This window comes from Rana temporaria, chromosome 8 (assembly GCF_905171775.1).
Source record: "Rana temporaria chromosome 8, aRanTem1.1, whole genome shotgun sequence".
Lineage (NCBI taxonomy): Eukaryota > Metazoa > Chordata > Amphibia > Anura > Ranidae > Rana > Rana temporaria.
This window is the reverse complement of record NC_053496.1, coordinates 168,708,886-168,730,397: the sequence shown is the minus strand read 5'-3', so window position 1 is coordinate 168,730,397 and position 21,512 is coordinate 168,708,886. Positions and strand designations below refer to the sequence as shown.

The following is a 21,512-nucleotide window of genomic DNA, read 5'->3' as shown; positions in this document are numbered from 1 at the left end:
TTTCGGCAGTCCCTCCAGAGAATGGGGTCCGTCTGGTTTCGGCCAGAGGGACCATAGTGTAAGTACCCCTTTTCCCTGTCTGGAGCCTAACGCCCCGGGGGATTCAGGGCAAGGCCCTCTGATTTCAGAGGGCTTGTGTACACCCGTTGCACGTTTTTGTGTCACCTCTTTATGTTGTGCACATTTTTTGGCACCGGGTGAAGTTTTTGAGTGTGTTTCACACGCCATGGGCTTTCGATAAAAAAACGAAAAAAAAAAAACGTGTTTTTGATGTCCTGAAGGATGCAGATAGTTGATGCTTTGGGGGTCCCTGTAATAATGGGGAGCATTTCCTGCATGCTAGTGGTCGGGCGACTCCAAGCAAAGCATTGGGGTTGATTTACTAAAACTAGAGAGTGGAAAATCTGGTACAGCTCTGCATAGAAACCAATCAGCTTCCAGGTTTGTTTGTTTTGTCAAAGTTGAACAAGCTAAAGTAAAGAGTTGATTGGCTACCATGCCGATCTGCACTAGATTTTGCACTCTCCAGTTTTAGTAAATCAAGCACATTGTCTCATCTATATATTCATCTCCCAGGATTTAGGAGGAAAAGCACTACACTTGTCATAATATTATCTTGCATTCGGGACTGCTAGTTCGCATGCCACTTTCATACATTAAGGGCCAAAAAATAGAATGTTGATTAAAATACCAGCTCTGGAATGTTAAAATAAATTACATTTAATGAAGTGCTTATTACAATTCATGGATTGTTTTTTTATATTACAATATTGCAACTTTCAAACTTCCACCCTTGATGAAAGTAATTTTTTAAGCTCTCAGGAGGGTTACAGCTGTAAAGAAATGTTCCAGCCGCTGAAAACCTACCCAGGCTGTGTAATTAACAGGTAAAAGCCCCAGCTCGCCCCATCCAAGCCATGCCCCAACGTGTTTCGCCTCGTCCCTGGGGCTTAATCATAGAAGTCAGGACGGACTCACTGCCAGCCTACACCCTTATAGCAGAATTCACCTTACGGGACCACAGTAACTGAGCGGGGGCACCTAGGCTACATTCGGGGTCTCGGGAGGGTTAGCTTAGATGACCTATGGAACAGCTCAGGATCTCACTCAACCTGTTTATGCTTCCAAAAAACTAACAATCTGCAAGGACGAAATATTACGTCACGTCAGTGGCGGCTGGTGCTCAAAATTTTTGGGGGGCGCAAACGGAAAAAAAAAAACAATTGCAGCCTCACTGTACCTATCAATTGTCACCACTGTGCCATGCCATCAAATGCAGTCACTGTGCCATCAAAACGCAACCACTGTGCCATCAAAACGCAGCCACCGTGCCATCAAAACGCAGCCACCGTGCCATCAAAACACAGCCACCGTGCCATGCCATCAAAACGCAGCCACTGTGCCATACCATCAAACGCAGCTACTGTGCCATCAATTGTCACCACTATGCCATCAAACACAGCCACTGTGCCCCCAATTGTTGCCACTGTGCCCCCAATTGTCACCACTGTGCCCCCAATTGTTGCCACTGTGCCCCCAATTATTGCCACTGTGCCCCCAATTGTCACCACTGTGCCCCCAATTGTAGCCACTGTGCCCCCACTTGTAGCCACTGTGCCCCCACTTGTAGCCACCGTGCCCAGTACCCCCCCTGGCACTTACCTTTATGGCTTCTACGTCCCTCGATGACGCTTCAGCCAATCAGGTTACCTGATTGGCTGAGACGCCTGTCAGTCTTATCCTCTGACGTATGGCCGGTACGTCCCACGGATGAGCTTTAGGAAGCAGACTACAGCCTCAGGGCTGTACTCGGACAGCCTATCAGGGCCGCTGGCCCTGATAGGCACTTCCACACAGCCAGTCAGCTGCCGCTATTCAGCTGACAGGCGCTCAACTTCCGGCCAGCTGAATAGTGGGCGGCAGCGGCGAAAATATACAGATTCATACAGTGTATGAATCTGTATATTTTACTGGCTGTGAGCGAGCCAGAGGGGGCGGCGCTCCTGTGTCCCTATGGACGCACCGCCACTGCGTCACATGATAACTGGAGGGCCGCAGTTAGCGCTTACATCAAAATTTACTTGAAAAAAAAAAATAGATGGCATGTTTTGGCACTTCTGTAAGGCTTCAAAAACAGCAGCCCAACTAGAAGACTCTTATATAGGAACTTGCATAGTTACAGGAGGCTACACAATGCTAGTCTAACAGGGACCAACAAAACTCACATATTGCCCCCTACTAGGGCTAGATTGTAGAGTTGGGGGAAAGAGGGAGTCGGAGGGTGAAATGATCTTCTCATTTTTGCTAGATCTATAAAATTGCTTTTAAAGTGGTTGTAAAACTCAGGGTACAGGAATTCACACGGCTGCTGGGAGGTCAGGAGGGATTAGAATCCACAACTGACAGCCCTGTGAGTTTCACTGCACTGTCTGTGTGCTGACATTTCTCTGGGCTTTGCACATTCCAGCACACTAGGAGTTAACATAGTGGAATGTGCAGAGATCCAGAGAAAAGCGGCACAGACAGAGCACGTGTAGGAGTCACACACTGCTGATAAAATACCTGTGTGATAATAAATGCTGTTATAATCCATTAAGTGGCCACTGCTGTAATGTGCTTTTAAAAACATATGCAGATTCATATCTCATAGCTCCGTGTGTATATTACTGTATATGCGATCATGTGACTCCATGGTCCGGCCTGCCTCTCTCCTCTCATCTCTCCTGACGTCCGTTCTTAGCCCCGCCCATCGTCTGTAGCTAAAGTCACAGATCACAAGAGAGGCGGGCGGGGCTGACGTCAGAAGAGACTTGAGACGAGAGATGTGAGAGGAGGGAGGAGAGAGGCAGGCCGGACCATGGAGTCACATGATCGCATGTACAGTTATATACACACGGAGCTATGAGGTATAAATCTGCATATATTTAAAAAAAGCACAAACAGCAGTGGCCACTAAATTGGATTATAACTCGCATTTATTACAAAACTGGTATTTTAAAAGACCTGCTCGGAGCGATCTCCCGGGAGGGGTGGGGCATGTCGGATGACGTCACGGACATCGATTTTTGGGGTCACATGCATCGATTGCAGCAATTGAATTCAGCACCCCTAGTGTGCACCCCCAGCTAAGGTGGACACAGCGGAGAACCCAGGGGCATTATTGTTTCTTAAAAGAGAATCACACACAACTTTTGGTCTTTAGACGTTAGGAAGTACAGTTACAGCATATAAAAGCATCTCAACACACGCTCACCACCCCCCTAAAATAAATCGCTGCAGTAGTTCAGCAAAAAACAAAAAATTATAATCTAAAAGCTGAACTTATGTACCAAATTAGGGAAGTCCTCTTTTGGGTGTCCAGGTCACTGCCAGGGTGATGTGGACACTTTACATTGGCTTTCCAGAGCGGGGTTCTCTCAGGCTTCAGAGTTGCAGAAATGTACTGATGTCATGAAAAGGAGACCGGTTCTCATTGGCTGTCCAGCAGCAGGGTTCTCTCAGGCTCCAGAATTGCAAAAGTGTACTGATGTACGGTAATGAAAAGGGGACCAGTTTCCATTGGCTTTCCAGCAGCAGGGTTCTCTCAGGCTCCAGAAGTGCAGAAATGTAATGTCATAAAAAGGATACTGGTTCCCATTGCCTTTCCAGCAGCTGGGTCCTCTCAGGCTTCAGAAATGTGAGGTCATAAAAAAGGGAAAGCGCGGTAGCGTACAACACGTATGACGGCACTATAAAGGGGAAGTACCATTCGAATGGTGCCACCCTTTGGGCTGCTTATGCCAATTTCCCGTATCATAACTTTATTCTGAGCATGCATGTTTTTTCCCCCCTCGTTAAAGCGTACACATGACCGTTTTTCACAACGTGAAAAAATAGAGCAGGTTCTAAATTTTTAACGCCCATTTTTCTCGTCGAGAAAAATGCTCTGGAGCCTACACGACAGTGTACGCGGCATTAGTGTTAAAGTATCCAAGACATAAGAGGCCAGGAGCTGAAACCCAACCAGGCTACATAGATTTCTGAATTGTTTTTTTGGGTCGACTAATTCCTTTAAATCTTCTCGGCCTTTTGGCTAAGATCAAGTGTAGAATCTGTTCTTATCAGTTGCCAGTAGGTGGTGCTATGCTAACCGTCCCTAGTACACGGCGAGGTGGAAAGGGATGGCGGTTGGCAGATGCTAAACCTGCTGGCGTGGAGGTGAAAGCCTTCTGATTTGGACGGAGAAACATGAGGTCGAAGCTGAGGGGCCCCTGGCCTGGATTTTGTGGTGCCTGCCCTGGTCAGAGAACTCTGGCTCCTCCTTCTCTCAGGGGGAGCGGTTAGTACTTCCCGAACGTGATTAGTAGGGAGGGATGGGAGTAGCCTAGTGGCGTGGGCTCTCCCCAATCTCTCAGAACTCCTACCTTCCTGGCTGGGATGGGTGCTGCTGGTCCGGGCCGTGGGTCAGGGTCCATTGAAAAGCCTATGGTGATGTGCCCCTGGAGTGGCAGTCCGTGGGTGCCGTAATTGCACTAGTGTTTTTACCGGCACTTTTGCTTTTTGGCACCTTGGTCACGTCACCATATCACACTTTTTAACCACCTGCCTCTAGGGCCGGGTCTTTTGGCTAGGACCAGAGGAATTTTTAAATCCTGGCCGGAGGGCCGGCCATCGTACTGCACGATAGTCACCTTTCACTCTCCCTCATCTTTCTTTCTCCCCCAGTTTTTATTATTTACCCCCTCGTTTGTCACGTTTTGTATATTTTTTGTCACTGTGTGGGATTAGTAGTGTGCCGGTCCTCTGGCCAGCCCTGAACGTCTTGGGAGTGGGTGGACATGGCCTTCTGGCTTAGGTTGCCTAATCTCATGAGGGTCTCCCTTCGGGGGAGCCCTGCCTAGTACTGGGAGGGTTCTGTTTCGGCAGACCCTCCAAGGAAGTTGGGTCCGTGTCGGCTTCGGCTGCTCCGACCACCGAGTACCTCAGTCCCTGTCTGGAGCCTAACGCCCCGGGGGATCAGGGTTGGTCCTTCCTCACAGGAGGACCACTTGACGTTTGCACCCGTCGCACTTTTTTGTGTATCACTCTTTATGTGTGTGCACATTTTTTCTGCACCGGGTGGAGTTTTTTGGGTGTGTTTTGCACACCACAGGCTTTTCAATACAAAAAATTCCTTTAAATCCAAGCCAACATCATCTTTTAAACGGCCACAGTGCTAATCCCGAGTCAGACCTTTGAGCTTATGGCTAACTTGCCTCAACTTATTGCACGTTGCACTCGGCTTTATAAATTGCCTTATGTCTATTTTGCATGTTTTATCTGATGGGAAACGAGATCCTGTTTCTTTGCGAAACACTTTCCGCACTCCAAGCAGGAAAACGGTCTTTCTCCGGAGTGACTCCGATGGTGTCGAAGGAGGTTTGACTTTTGTGCAAAGCCCCGCCCACAGACCAGACACGAATACGGCTTTTCTCCTGTATGAATCCTCTGGTGCCGGAGGAGATCCGACTTTTGAGAAAAGCACCGGCTGCAAGCAGAGCACATGTACGGCTTGTCCACCGTGTGAAACCTTAGATGCCTGAGGAGGTTTGACTTCTGCGAAAAGCATCGGCCGCACTCGGAACAGGGATAGGTCTTTGTTACGGCAAGGCGGGCGAAGCTGGAGCCTTGGCCGAAGGATTTACCGCATTCGGAGCATGGGGATCGTATGTCAGATTTGGGTTGGGAGATGTGCTTTGATCTGTGGCTACAACAGTTACTAGATACGTAGCAAGAGAACGGTTCATTGGATAAATGGACTTCATAAGTCCTTGGATACAAGTGATCCCTAACAGTCCCCGCAAGGGTAGAGAGATTAGATGACAGGTCTGCCATATGAGGTACTGCTTGAAGATCTGGGATGGTGGGGTTTTCTCTTAAAGGATCTGCTGTGGTGTCTATTACATTGTTTGGAGAATCAACTGGACAATCTTCCGTTTCATACCTTCTGTATCGCCCATCTGGAGAAATAAGAAAATATTTAGATGAGCATAGTGTATACTAACCCCAACTACTGTATTCTGAAAGTAGAAAAAAAATGACTGACTGAACAAGGAGAATCTGGGACTCTTCTCTGCATTTAGTGTTTGTTGCTCACCTGTGTTGATCTCTACAGGAACTTCATCTTCCATAATCTTTCCATGTCCTTCCTTCTCAACTGTGATGTCTCTCGGAGAGGTTCTGAAGTCTCCGGGATCTGTCAATAAAGATGAGAGTGAAGCCCCCTGTACTGAGATGTATGAGAGACCCCAGAGAGTGTGTGTGTGAGGGGGGGGGGGGGGGAGACTGGTCAAGTCACTTGCAGTAACCGAACAAACAAAAGTTGTTCTCTGTAGCTGCTGACTTTTAAATATACCTGTACAGGGATCCCACAATGTCGGCATCCTTAGCCAATTCGTCAATGGCCAGGTGCCGCCATCTGTAGTAAAGGAAACAGGAAGTGAAGCCTTGCGGCTTCACAGCCTGTTTCCTACTGCGCATGTGCGAGTCATACTGAATGACGAATGGTCCTGCTGTCTTCTTGGACCTCTGTGTGTCCCAGAAGGCAGCGGGGAGAGGGGCCACAAATATTGTAGATCGCCAAGCAGTGATCTGACCCCAAAGTGGGAGCGGATGTCTGTCAGTCAAACCCGGTTGAAAGTCAGAGCTGGTGGAACTTGTCATGCAGGGAGGTTTCCTGCTCCTGTGTGAACTCCGGTTTAAAATCACTATGGCACGCCTGGGTTCAAACAGGAGCGGTGGGGCTTTGCATAGCATTCCTGTTCAAAATGCATGTAATTCTTTGCACCCATTAATTTTTTATAGAGGAAAACCGCGCCACTAAGTTTTGGCACACTTACTCGCCGCCATTACCGACATTGGGAAGCGAGGTGTGTCTGCAGTGGAAAAGTTATACAGAAAAGACCAATAGATGTGGTGGGGATGGAATCTCAGTGAACTGAATGGGCGGAATCCCCCATGTGAAAGTGACACACAGCTCTAAGGCTAGGTAGGATCCTCACCTGTGCTGATCTTTGGAAGGATTACCTCCTCCCTATATGGTTCCTCACACATCAGGTCTTCTGCTTCCTCCAACACTTCAGCCTTAATAACAATTATGTCTTCAACCTTGGTGAGACACGAAGCAATCTGAGTAACACAGTCATTACCAATGGCTAATCTATGAACTGAAAATATACAAGAGATACTGTATATAGATATAGCAAATACATCATTCCTTGATATACTGTATATTGTGTTCTTCACATGTAACTACCTTATCTTCCTGTGTGTAGTCCCGGGAATACAGAGGACGGGGACATCTCTCTGGTGGGTTCCCATTACTGGATCCATCTGTAGGAAACACACACACTGACTGATTACATTGGTCCAGATTCATGAAGCACTTACACCGTTTTTTTGGTAGATGCACGGCGTAAGTGCAGATTTGCGCCGGGGGATCGCTGCGCCTTACCCAGAGAACCAGATTACGCCTCCAAATAGACTTCATCGCCACGCCGGCGTTGGCGTAGATTTACGCTGGTCGGATCTGGCGCGGCCATGGATTTTGTGTTTTAAATATGCAAATGAGGTTTTTGGGCCGATTCATCAACTTAAGCTTGACCGGCGCAGGCTACTCCCGGTGAGCGGAGCTGAAATTTCCGGTGCAAAGTTACACCTCATAAAAGCAGGGGTAACTTTGCACCAAACTTGCAGAGGTCAGCTGGAGAGCAGCTAAAGCAGCAGCGTTACAAACGAACTGAGCAACAACACTTGCTGGACAACACATAGAAGGCGGTCCCCATGTTGGGAGAGGCCCTCAATAATTACAGCCCTCTCCTCTGGGCTGAAATTGGTCATCCGCCCACCTGAGGATTCCTCATCAGCCATAACTGCCCCACCACAATGCAAACGACCTAGCTTAGAAAAAAAAAAGCTTCAGTACATTTGCACCTGCAGGGCGGAAGTCTGGGCTGATTCATGGACTGGGCTTTGGTAGTGGGTCGGCGTAGCTCAGGGATCACGCCGGGGCGCAGTTCTGAGCATGTGCAGATTGGGGCATTTACCCCTGGATGTCACTGAGCATGTGCGGTCTAAGATGCGCCCCGGCGTGACCCCTGCGCCACGGTCGGCACTTCATTAGCATAGGGTGACTCCCAGTTGGCCTTACCCCGCCTTACGCCGTCTAAAATCCGCCCCGCTGGGGCATCGTAGACAAAAAAAGTTTCTTGAATCACCTAACTGCCGCTCCGCGCTGGACCGGTCTAGTCTAAAAATGATGCACCACGCCGGTGCAAATCTGCACCATTGTTCATGAATCTGGCCCATTGTTTCTATGTCTTTATATCAGAGGATGTGTATCTAGGGGGATCCTCAATACTCTTCTCTCCTTTACAAGAAATGAAAGTCTCCTCTTACCCGGTGATGTGAGGGGCGGCCGCTTCTCCATCATGACGTCCTTGTAGAGATCCTTGTGTCCTTCTATATACTCCCACTCCTCCATGGAGAAATAGACAGTGACATCCTGACACCTTATAGGAACCTGACACACACAATGATACCGTCACCATCCAGACACATCCCTTGTCTGTTACTGGATAATGTCCCAGAATTCCCGGCACCGCTCACCTCTCCCGTCAGCAGATCAATGATCCTCTGGGTGACTTCTAGAATTTCGCTGTTTTTTCTTTCTGGTGTCAGGGAGGGGGATGGAGGCTTTATCATGCTACTATCTTTTCTGCTCCATCCTCCAGGCATAACAGGAGGGTTGCTGGGTGTCATATGATCACCAGACGTCTTCCTCACCAATGTGTAATCCTGTGTATACAAAGGTAAGTTTGAAATGAGTAGATCACTTGTCTTTGTCACCCTACCAGAATCCTCCTCACCTCTCTGGTCAGGTCTGTGTTTTATTAATAGAGATAAGAGTGATGCCATGTGACCTCCCAGAATCCTCCTCACCTCTCCGGTCAGGTCTGTGTTTTATTAATAGAGATAAGAGTGATGTCATGTGACCTCCCAGAATCCTCCTCACCTCTCCGGTCAGGTCTGTGTTTTACTAATAGAGATAAGAGTGATGTCATGTGACCTCCCATAATCCTCCTCACCTCTCTGGTCAGGTCTGTGTTCTTTTAACCACTTGCCGACCACCCCGTGTACATTAACTGCGGGGCGGCGTCTCTTCTGCACAAAATCATCTACAGGTACGCGATTTTGCTCTCCTGGGTCTGCGGCACGCTCTCGCGCCAGCAGCGTCCAGCTTCTACTGTGGTTGGACACAGAGGGAGCCAATTAGTAGGTCCGGCAGGTCCGATGTCCACTGGGACCTGCCGATCATTCACGAGAGAGGCAAAACGGCGATCTGCAAGGCAGATCACCATTATGCTAGCAGGGGAGACTGAGAACCCTTTGATCGCTCCTGATGTTAACCGCTTCCCTGCCATTGTCATGAGTGACCATGCATTTTTGTAGCACTGTATTAGTGTCACTGGTCCCCAAAAAACTGTCACTTAGTGTCAGATTTGTCCGACGCAATGTCGCACTCCTGCTAAAAATCACTGATTGCCGCCATGACTAGTAAAAAAAAATAATTCTATAAATCTATTCCATAGTTTGTTTTACGCTATAACTTTCGAGAAAACCAATCAATATACTCTTATTGGGATTTTTTTTTTTAACCAAAAATATGTAGCATAGAGCTGCACGATTAATCGTTAAAGATTCGAGATCGCGATTCTACCCCCTTCCCGATCTTAAAAAAGCATTTCTTCGATTTAGTGCAGAGCGTTCTGTGCTCAAGTCGACGGCTGTCAAAAACAAACTAACAAACAGGCAGCCTGCTAAGTTTAAAAAGGGGGAGAGTGAGAGGGTGGGACTTTATATAAGGCCCTGCATGTCAACGTCACGCATCCCATGATGGACGTGCAGCGCTCCACAGGCGATCCCACGCCCACAGATGTGTTAACCACACGCAAGGGTAACCACCGGAAGGGTCGTCGGTCCGGTTGGCCGGGAACATGGTTGCCCGACTCATCGTGCTCATCCCCCCCTCCCTTGCTGCACAGCATGACGGTGAGCGTTTTCGTGGTGGCGCTTATATGGGCGTTTCCCGGGTGGTCTTGGCACTCGAGGCTCCATACACACTCCTCACCTCTCCGGTCAGCTCTGTGTTTTACTAATAGAGATAAGAGTGATGTCATGTGACCTCCCAGAATCCTCCTCACCTCTCTGGTCAGGTCTGTGTTTTATTAACAGAGGGGTAGATTCAATAAGCAATTGCGTCTGCGTAACCATAGTTACGCAGCGCAATTGCTTACTTGCGCCGGCGTATCGAATGCTCCTGATTCAGGAACCTCGATACGCCGACTGCAGCCTAAGATATGCCTGGCATAAGGCTCTTATGCCGTCATATCTTAGGCTGCATTCTTACGCAGGCCGCTAGGTGGCGTTCCCGTAGTGGTCAGCGTAGAGTATGCAAATTGCATACTAACGCCGATTCACAACCGTACGCGCGCCCTGCGTACGCAGTTTACGTCGTTTGCGTACGTCGGTTTTTGCGTAAGGCTGCCCCTGCTATTAGCAGGGGCAGCCAATGCTACGTATACCCGTCGTTCCCGCGTCGCGTTTTCGAAAAATTACGTAGTTTGCGTAAGTGAATCGTGAATGGCGCTGGACGCCATTCACGTTCACTTTGAAGCAAATGACGTCCTTGTGATGTCATTTACCGCAATGCACGTCGGGAAAGTTTCCCGATGGAGCATGCTCACTACGTTCGGCGCGGGAACGCGCCTAATTTAAATGATCCACGCCCCCTACAGGATCATTTAAATTGCGCGCTCTTACACCGGGCATTTTTCAGGAGCGCCCACGCAATTTACGGAGCTACTGCTCCGTGAATCAAGCGTAGCGCAGGAAATTTACGGAGGCGCAGCGGCAAAACGGTGCGCTGCGCCTCCGTAAGAAATGGGCAAATGTACCTGAATCTACCCCAGAGATAAGAGTGATGTCATGTGACCTCCCAGAATCCTCCTCACCTCTCAGGTCAGGTTTGTGTTTTATAAATAGAGATGTCATGTGACCTCCCAGAATCCTCCTCACCTCTCCTATTAGCAGGTAGATGATCTCCAGGGTGAGGCTTAATACCCTGTCAGTCATGTGACTCCGCTCCTTCTCCATCCTCAAGCAGATTCTTCTGTAGTTCTTTCATATAAACGGATTGATAACAAGCTTTTATCTAAAAAAAAACAAGAAAAACATTGTAAGGCACAAAGAAAACATTTAAAAGTGTTAAATCCATTTGCTCCCCAACAAGCATACAGAGAGAACGGAAAGACAAAGTCACATTACCATGGGTCTGTAGTAAGGATGAGCTCCGGCGTGTTCCCACAGTCCATGTGCAGAGCCCGCCAGGAAGTCAGCATGGCGCTGCGCTAATCACAAGCAGGGAGACATTTCCCGATCTCTGCAGCCAAGCATCGAGACAATGTCTCACTGCCTGTGATTAGCGCAGCGCGGTGCACACTTCCTGGCGGGCTCTGCACATGGACTGTGGGAACACGCCGGAGCTCATCCTTAGTCTGTAGTAAGGATGAGCTCCGGCGTGTTCTCGTAGTACACGTGCAGAGCCCGCCAGGAAGTCTGCACCGCGCTAATCACAGCCAGGGAGACATTTCCCAATCTCTGCAGCCGAGCATCGGGAAATGTCTCCCTGGCTGTGATTAGCGCAACGCGGTGCCGACTTCCTGGCAGGCTCTGCACGTGTACTATGCGAACACGCTGAAGCTCATCTTTAGTCTGTAGTGGGCCTCAGCCAATTAAAGCGGATCTCCCGCGGCCATTCGTTTTTTTTTTTTCGGGGCATTAAATTATTTATGGCGTATAAACAGAGGACTCACGCTTCTGCCAGGGTTGACAAATTTGCTTGGAATCTAGGAGCCAGCTAAAAAAGTTAGGAGCCAGAAAACGCGCCCTGTCCCGATGAGCTTGCGCGCAGAAGCGAACACATAGGTGAGCAGCGCCCGCATATGTAAACGGTGTTCAAACCACACATGTGAGGTATCGCCGCGATTGGTAGAGCGAGAGCAATAATTCTAGCCCTAGACCTCCTCTGTAACTCAAAACATGCAACCTGTAGAGTTTTTTAAACGTCGCCCATGAAGATTTTAAAGGGTAAAAGTTTGTCGCCATTCCACGAGCGGACGCAATTTTGAAGCGTGACATGTTGGGTATCAATTTACTCGGCGTAACATTATCTTTCATAATATTAAAAAAATGGGGATAACTTTACTGTTGTCTTATTTTTTTATTTAAAAAAGTGTAATTTTTTCCCAAAAAAAGTGCGCTTGTAAGACCGCTGCGCAAATACGGCGTGACAAAGTATTGCAACGATCGCCATTTTATTCTCTAGGGTGTTAGAATAAAAAATATATATAATGTTTGGGGGTTCTAATTAGAGGGAAGAAGATGGCAGTGAAAATAGTGAAAAATTACATTAGAATTGCTGTTTAAAGCGGTTGTAAACTCAGATAATGTTGCCCCAAATCAGCAATATGCCATTTCATCTTGCTGTTTAGCAGCTATGCGCCACATACATTATGCAAATAGAACGTTCTTACTTGAAAAATGTGACTTTTTCTGATCCCCTTTGCTTGTGCTCAGCCGCTGCCATTATGACTCCTGTCTTCCGCGTTTCAGTTGTATTTTATTTCCGCCCTCACATTCCTTCTGTGTCCAAAATCCCGCACGTGCGCATACGTTCCTGAAGCCAAGCCTCGTTTTCGTATCAGACAGAGAGGTTCTGTCCTCGGCTCTGCGCTCCAACCCCTGTGACATAGCGAGTCACATGGGGTTAGGATCAGCTTCTCAGCGAGGGAGTATCGCGGGATCTCGGGGCTGACGTCAGCCAAAGGAAATGACGCAGCCCTGGCATGTTCACAGTTTTCCGGCCAGAAGAAGAGCCGGCCGGAAAAACGGCACTAACTGCGCATGTGCCGATTACGTCATTCATTCGAAAATGACAGATTACACAGAAAGGGATAAGGTAGGAAGCGTTTTACACAGAGCAACTCGTTCATAAGGTAGGGAAGGTTTATATGGTGGAAATAGCACAGGATGGGTTTACAACCACTTTAACTTGGAATGCTTAACTTGTAATACCAACGCCTACCACTAGATGGTGCCAGCTTACACATCTGGTGGTAATAACTTGTAATACCAAAAGATCACCACCAGATGGCGCCAGCCCCCCCTTCCAAGCCAAGTCGCCAGGACCCTATTTCTAGTCGCCATGGCGACCAGGATTTGTCGAGCCCTGGCTTCTGCTGTTTAAAGTCGTCCGCTGTCCGATTTCGTCTGGAATTAGAACTTATATTATCTTTGCATCGGCGTTTCCATTTTGCTTGTGGACACTGTGAAGCCCACAAGCACTCATTCCCTCGTTCCGAGCAGTGACGTCGACTTCCTGGTTTCCATCTAAAACGGGCGTCACATTCGGCTCTCCTATCACAGATTGCTCCGGAAGTGACGTCCCGTCGCCGCCATCTTGCTACACCGCTTGACCCTTCTCACTCTATCATTACTGTGCATGAGTGTGGGGTGTAGCAAGATGGCGGCGACGGAACGTCACTTCCGGAGCAATCTGTGATGGGGAGCCTAATGTGACGAGCCAGCAGCGTCGTGCTTTAGGAAATCCCGCGATAACTCAGAGGAAACCTCCGCAGAAAATCTCCCAGGAGGCATTGCGGGTAAAGGATATGACGCACCACCCGCAGACTACCCGCAAAAGAGAGACAGGAAGCCGAGTGACAGCTGCTGATAACAAAGGTACTGTCACAGAAAAAAAAACCTTCCGTTCCTTAACCACTTAAGGACCGCCTAACGCCGATATAAGTCGGCAGAATGGCACCGCTGGGCACAATTACGTACCTGTACGGTGGGTCGCGGGCGCGCTCCCGCGACCCGGTCCGAAGCTCCGTGACCTCGGCCGCGGGACTCGCGGACCCGATCGCCGCTGGAGTCCCGCGATCGGTCCCCGGAGCTGAAGAACGTTCTTCACTGTGGCGGCGTCATCGATTGTGTGTTCCCTAATATAGGGACGCACAATCAATGACGTCACACCTACAGCCACACCCCCCTACAGTTAGAAACACATATGAGGTCACACATAACCCTTTCAGCCCCCCCTTGTGGTTAACTCCCAAACTGCATTTGTCATTTTCATAGTAAACAATGCATTTTTTGCTGTGAAAATGACAATGGTCCCAAAAATGTGTCAAAATTGTCCGAAGTGTCCGCCATAATGTCGCAGTCACGAAAAAAAATCGCTGATCGCCGCCATTAGTAGTAAATAGGGTTGTCCCGATACCACTTTTTTAGGACAGAGTACAAGTACCGATACTTTTTTTCAAGTACTCGCCGATACCGAATTTTTTTTTAAATGTGTCCCCAAATGCAGCCATGTCCCCCCCCATATATGCAGCCATGTCCCCCCCATATATGCAGCCATGTCCCCCCCATATATGCAGCCATGTCCCCCCCATATATGCAGCCATGTCCCCCCATATATGCAGCCATGTCCCCCCCCATATATGCAGCCATGTCCCCCCACATACACAGCCATGTCCCCCCTATATCCAGCCATGTCCCCCCATATATGCAGCCATGTCCCCCCCCATATGCAGCCATGTCCCCCCCATATATGCAGGCATGTCCCCCCCCCATATATGCAGCCATGTCCCCCCATATATGCAGCCATGTCCCCCCATATATGCAGCCATGTCCCCCCCATATATGCAGCCATGTCCCCCCCATATATGCAGCCATGTCCCCCCCATATATGCAGCCATGTCTCCCCCATATATGCAGCCATGTCCCCCCCATGTGCAGCCATGTCCCCCCCCCATATGCAGCCATGTCCCCCCATATGCAGCCATGTCCCCCCATATGCAGCCATGTCCCCCCCATATATGCAGCCATGTCCCCCCCATATGCAGCCATGTCCCCCCCATATGCAGCCATGTCCCCCCCATATATGCAGCCATGTCCCCCATATATGCAGCCATGTCCCCCCCATATCCAGCCATGTCCCCCCATATGCAGCCATGTCCCCCCATATGCAGCCATGTCCCCCCCCCATTTCCAGCCATGTCCCCCTTATCTGCATGCTGCCGTGCCGCCGCTTGGTTAATACGGTCGGGGAACATTCCAGCTTTCATTTGAATAGCTGTAGTGTTTCGCGCCGCGCTGCGTATAGACACTCCCCTTTGCTCGGGATTGGACAGTTCACCCGAGCAAGGGGGAGTGTCTATACGCGGCGGGAAACACTACAGCTATTCAAATGAAAGCTGTAATGTTCCCCACCCGTATTAACCAAGCGGGCGGCGGGGATGCGGCGTAGCAGCGGCGGGGGGATGTATCAGATCTGGCATCGGGGGCATTTGCGGGAGTAAAAGTACTCCCGCAAATACTCGGAATCGTTCCCGATACCGATACTAGTATCGGTATCGGGACAGCCCTAGTAGTAAAAAAAAAATAATAATAAAAATGCAATAAAACTATCCCCTATTTTGTAAACGCTATAAATTTTGCGCAAACCAATCGATAAACGCTTATTGCGATTTTTTTTACCAAAAATATGTAGAAGAATACGTATCGGCCTAAACTGAGGGAAAAAAAAAATGTTATGTTTTTTGGGGGATATTTATTATAGCAAAAAGTAAAAAATATTGCATTTTTTTTCAAAACTGTCGCTCTATTTTTGTTTATAGCGCAAAAAATAAAAAAACGCAGAGGTGATCGAATACCACCAAAAGAAAGCTCTATTTGCGGGGAAAAAAGGAGGCCAATTTTGTTTGGGAGCCACGTCGCACAACCGCGCAATAGTCTGTTAAAGCGACGCAGTGCCGGATTGTAAAAACCCCTTGGGTCATTTAGCAGCCTATTGGTCCGGTCCTTAAGCGGTTAAGATACGACGGCGTAGGAGACTTACGCCGCTCGTATCTTAGCCTAATTTAAGCGTATCTGGTTTCCAGAATACGCTTAAATTAACGCCGGCGTAGATTCAGAGTTACGACGGCGTATCTACCGATACGCCGGCGTAACTCCCTATGAATCTGCCTAATTGTATTGAAATAGGGTGGCAACACCCCAACCAGGCTTGTTATGGCACATCGGTCACGCTGCGTTTACACCGTGTAGAGGGAGTCGGTGACCAATCCTGGCGCAGCGTACCCGTGCAGCGCAATCCATAGTCAAACACGTCAGCCTGCACCTCAGTGATGCATTGTACTGCATTATATTATTATATGACATTGTCCTGACTCATGTTGGAGCCATACACCCATTATTATGATCATTAATAGAAGCAATAGTGCCAATGACTGCCCAGTCACCCACCTCCACCTTTACATCCTGACTGTGCCCACCCACAGCCCTCACCTCATTATCACACCTGGCCCTGCACTCACCTGCTGACAGTGGTCACTGACATTTCCGGGTTCAGTCACCACTGAGTAACACTTCCGGGATCACCTCAGGAGTAGCAGAAGAGCGCCGACCTACGCCCTCTGCTGGCTGCATCGTACATTGCACAGGTGCCACTGAACAACTTTGGGCTCTCTGCAGGACACCGTAACTGGGGGCAGGTGGCCATTTTGTCGTAGTGCTATTCGTGCGGACACAAAAAAAAACTGCGAGTGTGTTCATTTATGTTTTATCCTTATTTTCAGCTAATGATGATCAAAAATTTATGAACACTGGAGTGCCCGTCATTGCTGCAGAATTCAGCAAGAAAAAAAATGATTGAAGTAGGAAAGTAACAGTGTATAAGGGCAGCAGCCATTTTGTTGTAGTCAAGAAAAGCTTTATAGAGGACTGCAATTCCCAGAATTTCTTGTTTTTTTTCTGTATTTCCGCCTATACTCAGCTGTACCAATGCATTGAACAGATTGACATGTAATGTATATTATTATTATTATTATTATTATTATTATTATTATTAATAAAAAGGGTGGTCTGTTGCTTCAGACACAAGAGGTCCAGCACCCAGTAACATGGGCTGTCATGCTCTAAAAAAAAAAAAAGCATCTGAGCTTTTTGGGGTTCCCTGGGCAGCTTTGTTTTATTTAGTTTGGTATTGGCGTTAGGGTGACCACATTTCCAAACTGCCTTTCAGGGACACCGGTCCCCTGACGCCCCCCCCCCCCCCTCCGCACCCACGCCTGCTCAAAAAAAAATATGATTTAAATTAATTCTGCCAGTGTGCCAATGAATTGTTGCTATTGTGCCCCATCAGATGCTGCCAGTGTGCCCATCAATTGCCGCTACTGTGCCCCATCAAATGCTGCCAGTGTGCCCATCAATTGTCGCTACTGTGCCCCATCAGATGCTGCCAGTGTGCCCATCAATTTTCACTACTGTGCCCCATCAAATGCTGCCAGTGTGCCAATCATTTGCCGCTACTGTGCCCAATCAAATGCTGCCAGTGTGCCCATCAATTGTCGCTACTGTGTCCCATCAAATGCTGCCAGTGTGCCCATCAATTGTCACTACTGTGCCCCATCAGATGCTGCCAGTGTGCCCATCAATTGTCACTACTGTGCCCCATCAAATGCTGCCAGTGTGCCGATCAATTGCTGCTACTGTGCCCCATCAAATGCTGCCAGTGTGCCCATCAATTGTCGCTTCTGTGCCCCATCAGATGCTGCCAGTGTGCCCATTAATTGTCAATACTGTGCCCCATCAAATGCTGCCAGTGTGCCAATCATTTGGCGCTACTGTGTCCCATCAGATGCTGCCAGTGTGCTGATCAATTGCCTCTACTGTGCCCCATCAGATGTTGCCAGGGGGCCAATCAATTGCCGCTACTGTGCCCCATGATCAAATGCTGCCAGTGCCAGCCAGTGTGGAGGTCGGACTGGGAGATGTCGCGGCCCCGGGCTGCAGCCTAAAATGCACTGTCTGCGGGGGAGGTCAGGTACCGGGAACAGCTGAGCCAGCCGAGCCGTGGATCTAAGGCACTGGCAGTGACACTGCAGAATGCCACCGCCGCCCCGCCGAGAGGTCACTGGACTACTGGAGGAGCGAGGAGTGGAAGTCAGAGGACTGATGCGCTGCTCTCTCTGCTGCTGCTGCGGCTGGAGGAGGAGGAGGTGGGTGGGGAGAGTGCAGTGCAGCACTGGGTAAAGGCCGGCCGCCTCTCTCTGCAGCATCACTGGTTGCTACGCGCCAAGCGAGGCGCCCTAACAACCAGTTGGCAATCTATTATTACGGTGGCAGCCAAACAGTAAGTCCTTATTTCATTAGGGTGACCACATTTTCAAACTGCCATTTAGGGACACATCCCCTCTCTCACCTTCCCCCAAAAAAGATGAGGGGGGCGGGGGCAAATGTAGTCTCGGGGGTTCATGGGGAATTTGGCGGCAGGTTATTTGTCAGGTGATGCAGTGCCGCTTGCCACCCATAGCCTGCCACCAGATGAAGTGCTGCTGTCACTCCCTCTGCATGACCCACGTTCGTAGAAGGAGAGTGGTGTCACTGGAGAGTGAAGATCACACCAGTCCCTGCTGCTTGCCGTAGAAGGAGGAGGTGCTTAGGTGGGTGGGGACAGCAGTGCGGCACTAGGCGCAGGCCTCGCTCCCGGTCTCACTGTCTGAGAGTAAATTGTCACTGGTTGCAAGATGCCAGGCAGCGCTGGCCCTAGCAACCAGTACTGGAAATGTAGTTGTTACTTAGTAGGGGGTGACTGTGTCCTCTATTTCATTCCGGGACATTGTATTGTTCCGGAATGAAGGTGCCCAGGACCCAGGACAGACATGTCAATTGCGGAACAGTCCCGGGACATGTGGGCACCCTAAATTTGGCGTGAACATTCGCTCATGGAAGACCCACGTACCCTGGTAGGGCATGACCCCATCCAAAAAGCGCCTTCTAGGTGGTAAACCTTATCGGATGTTTTTGTGGTGTGCCCGGTGTCCTCTGCACACCTACATGGGAGAAGCAGCCAGTCTTATGGATGGCATTGCATCGAAAGCGAGCTGAATTGGTGACTTTGAATGTGTGCGTACATGTGTACCCCTGAGCATCCTGTGTCATCTAGTGATTCCTGTGTGCACCATGACTCCTAGTGCACCCCACAACATCCTGTGTCTCAAATGCATCCCATTAATTCCAAGTGTACTCCTGAGCATCCTGAGTCATCTAGTGACTCCTGTGCACCCCTGAACATCCTGTGTCATCTAGCGACTCCTGTGCACCCCTGAACATCCTGTGTCATCTAGTGACTCCTGTGCACCCCTGAACATCCTGTGTCATCTAGTGACTCCTGTGCACCCCTGAACATCCTGTGTCATCTAGCGACTCCTGTGCACCCCTGAACATCCTGTGTCATCTAGCGACTCCTGTGCACCCCTGAACATCCTGTGTCATCTAGTGACTCCTGTGCACCCCTGAACATCCTGTGTCATCTAGTGACTCCTGTGCACCCCTGAACATCCTGTGTCATCTAGCGACTCCTGTGCACCCCTGAACATCCTGTGTCATCTAGTGACTCCTGTGCACCCCTGAACATCCTGTGTCATCTAGCGACTCCTGTGCACCCCTGAACATCCTGTGTCATCTAGCGACTCCTGTGCACCCCTGAACATCCTGTGTCATCTAGTGACTCCTGTGCACCCCTGAACATCCTGTGTCATCTAGTGACTCCTGTGCACCCCTGAACATCCTGTGTCATCTAGCGACTCCTGTGCACCCGTGACTCCAAGTGAACCCCACAATATTATGTGTCATCTTGTGCCTCAAGTGCACCCCTGTGCATCCTGTGCACCCCTTGACTCCAAATTAAACCCCACAATATCCTGGATCATCTTGTGTCCGAAGTGCATCCCTGTGTCTCTGAGTGCACCCCTGAGCATCCTTTGTCGTCTAGTGACTCCTGTTCACCCCTTGACTCCAAATGCATCCCACAACATCCTGTGTCATCTTGTGTCTCAAATGCATCCCATGATTCCAAGTGTACCCCTGAGCATTCTGTCATCTAGTGACACCTCTGAACCCGTGACTCCAAGTGAACCCCACAACATCCTGTGTCATCTTGTGTCTCAAGTGCACCCCACGATTCCAAGAGCATCCTGTGTCACCCCAAGTACACTCCAAAATATCATATGTAATCTTGTGAATCCAAGTGCACCCCATGTGTCTCTGAGTGTACCCCTAATCATCCTTTGTCGTCTAGTGACTCCTGTGCACCCCTTGACTCCAAGTGCACCCCTGAGCATCCTGTATCGTCCACTGACTCCTGTACACCTATTGACTCCAAATGCACCCCACAATATCCTGTGTCATCTTGTGTCTCAAGTGCACCCCTGAGCATCCCATGTCATCCAGTCACTACTTTCACCCCAGAATATCATATGTAATCTTGTGACTCCAGTGCTCCCCTGTGTCTCTGAGTGAACCCTTGAGCACCTTTGTCAGCTAGTGACTCCTGTGCACCCCTTGACTTCAAGTGCACCCCAGAACATTCTGAGTCATCTTTTGACTTTAGTGCACCCCGGTGCTTTCACTGTCATCTGCTGACTCCAGTGCACCCCTCGACTGAGTAAACCCCAGAATATCCTGTGTCATTTACTGACTCCAGTGTATTCGTTGTCATCTGGTGATTCCAATGTGCCATGTGAATGTAACCCTAAGAATTCCATGCCATTCAATAACTCCTGTGTGCACCGCACAACATTTTGTGCCATCTTGTGTCTCAAGTACATCCCGCGACTCCCAATGCACCCCTAAGCATCTTGTGACTGCAAGTGCACTTGTGACTCTAGTTCACCCCATGACTCCAAGTGCACCACAGAACATCCTGTGTCATCTTGTGACTCTAGTTCACCCCGTGACTCCAAGTGCACCCCAGAACATCCTGTGTCATCTTGTGATTCTAGTTCACCCCGTGACTCCAAGTGCACCACAGAACATCCTGTGTCATCTTGTGACTCTAGTTCACCCCGTGACTCCAAGTGCACCCCAGAACATTCTGTGTCATCTTGTGATTCTAGTTCACCTCGTGAATCCAAGTGCACCCCAGAACATTCTGTGTCATCTTGTGATTCTAGTTCACCCCGTGACTCCAAGTGCACCCCAGAACATCCTGTGTCATCTTGTGATTCTAGTTCCCCCCCAGTGACTCCAAGTGCACCCCAGAACATCCTGTATCATCTTGTGATTCTAGTTCACCCCGTGACTCCAAGTGCACCCCAGAACATTCTGTATCATCTTGTGATTCTAGTTCCCCCCCAGTTACTCCAAGTGCACCCCAGAACATTCTGTATTATCTTGTGATTCTAGTTCCCCCCCCCCCCCCCCCCCCAGTGACTCCAAGTGCACCCCAGAACATCCTGTATCATCTCGTCATTCTAGTTCACCCCATGACTCCAAGTGCACCCCAGAACATTCTGTGTCATCTTGTGATTCTAGTTCACCTCGTGACTCCAAGTGCACCCCAGAACATCCTGTGTCATCTTGTGATT

General features: G+C 49.3%; 2 protein-coding genes and 1 pseudogene across 7 annotated transcripts in view; 2 read left to right on the top strand and 1 right to left on the bottom strand.

The window, feature by feature from the left end:
- The window catches only part of LOC120909855 (zinc finger protein 436-like), an 865,309-nt gene that overhangs the window by 187,844 nt on the left and 655,953 nt on the right, over window positions 1-21,512 (top strand). The window lies entirely within an intron of this gene.
- On the top strand, window positions 4,053-4,188 carry LOC120912551 (annotated as a pseudogene).
- LOC120909943 (zinc finger protein 2-like) lies at window positions 5,094-7,361 on the bottom strand. Its single transcript, XM_040321765.1, has 4 exons — window positions 7,274-7,361; window positions 7,020-7,184; window positions 6,116-6,214; window positions 5,094-5,978 (listed from the first exon to the last, which is right to left on the bottom strand). The coding sequence occupies exons 2-4, from the start codon at window positions 7,069-7,071 to the stop codon at window positions 5,281-5,283; spliced, it is 849 nt and encodes a 282-aa protein (XP_040177699.1). The 5' UTR covers window positions 7,072-7,184; window positions 7,274-7,361; the 3' UTR covers window positions 5,094-5,280.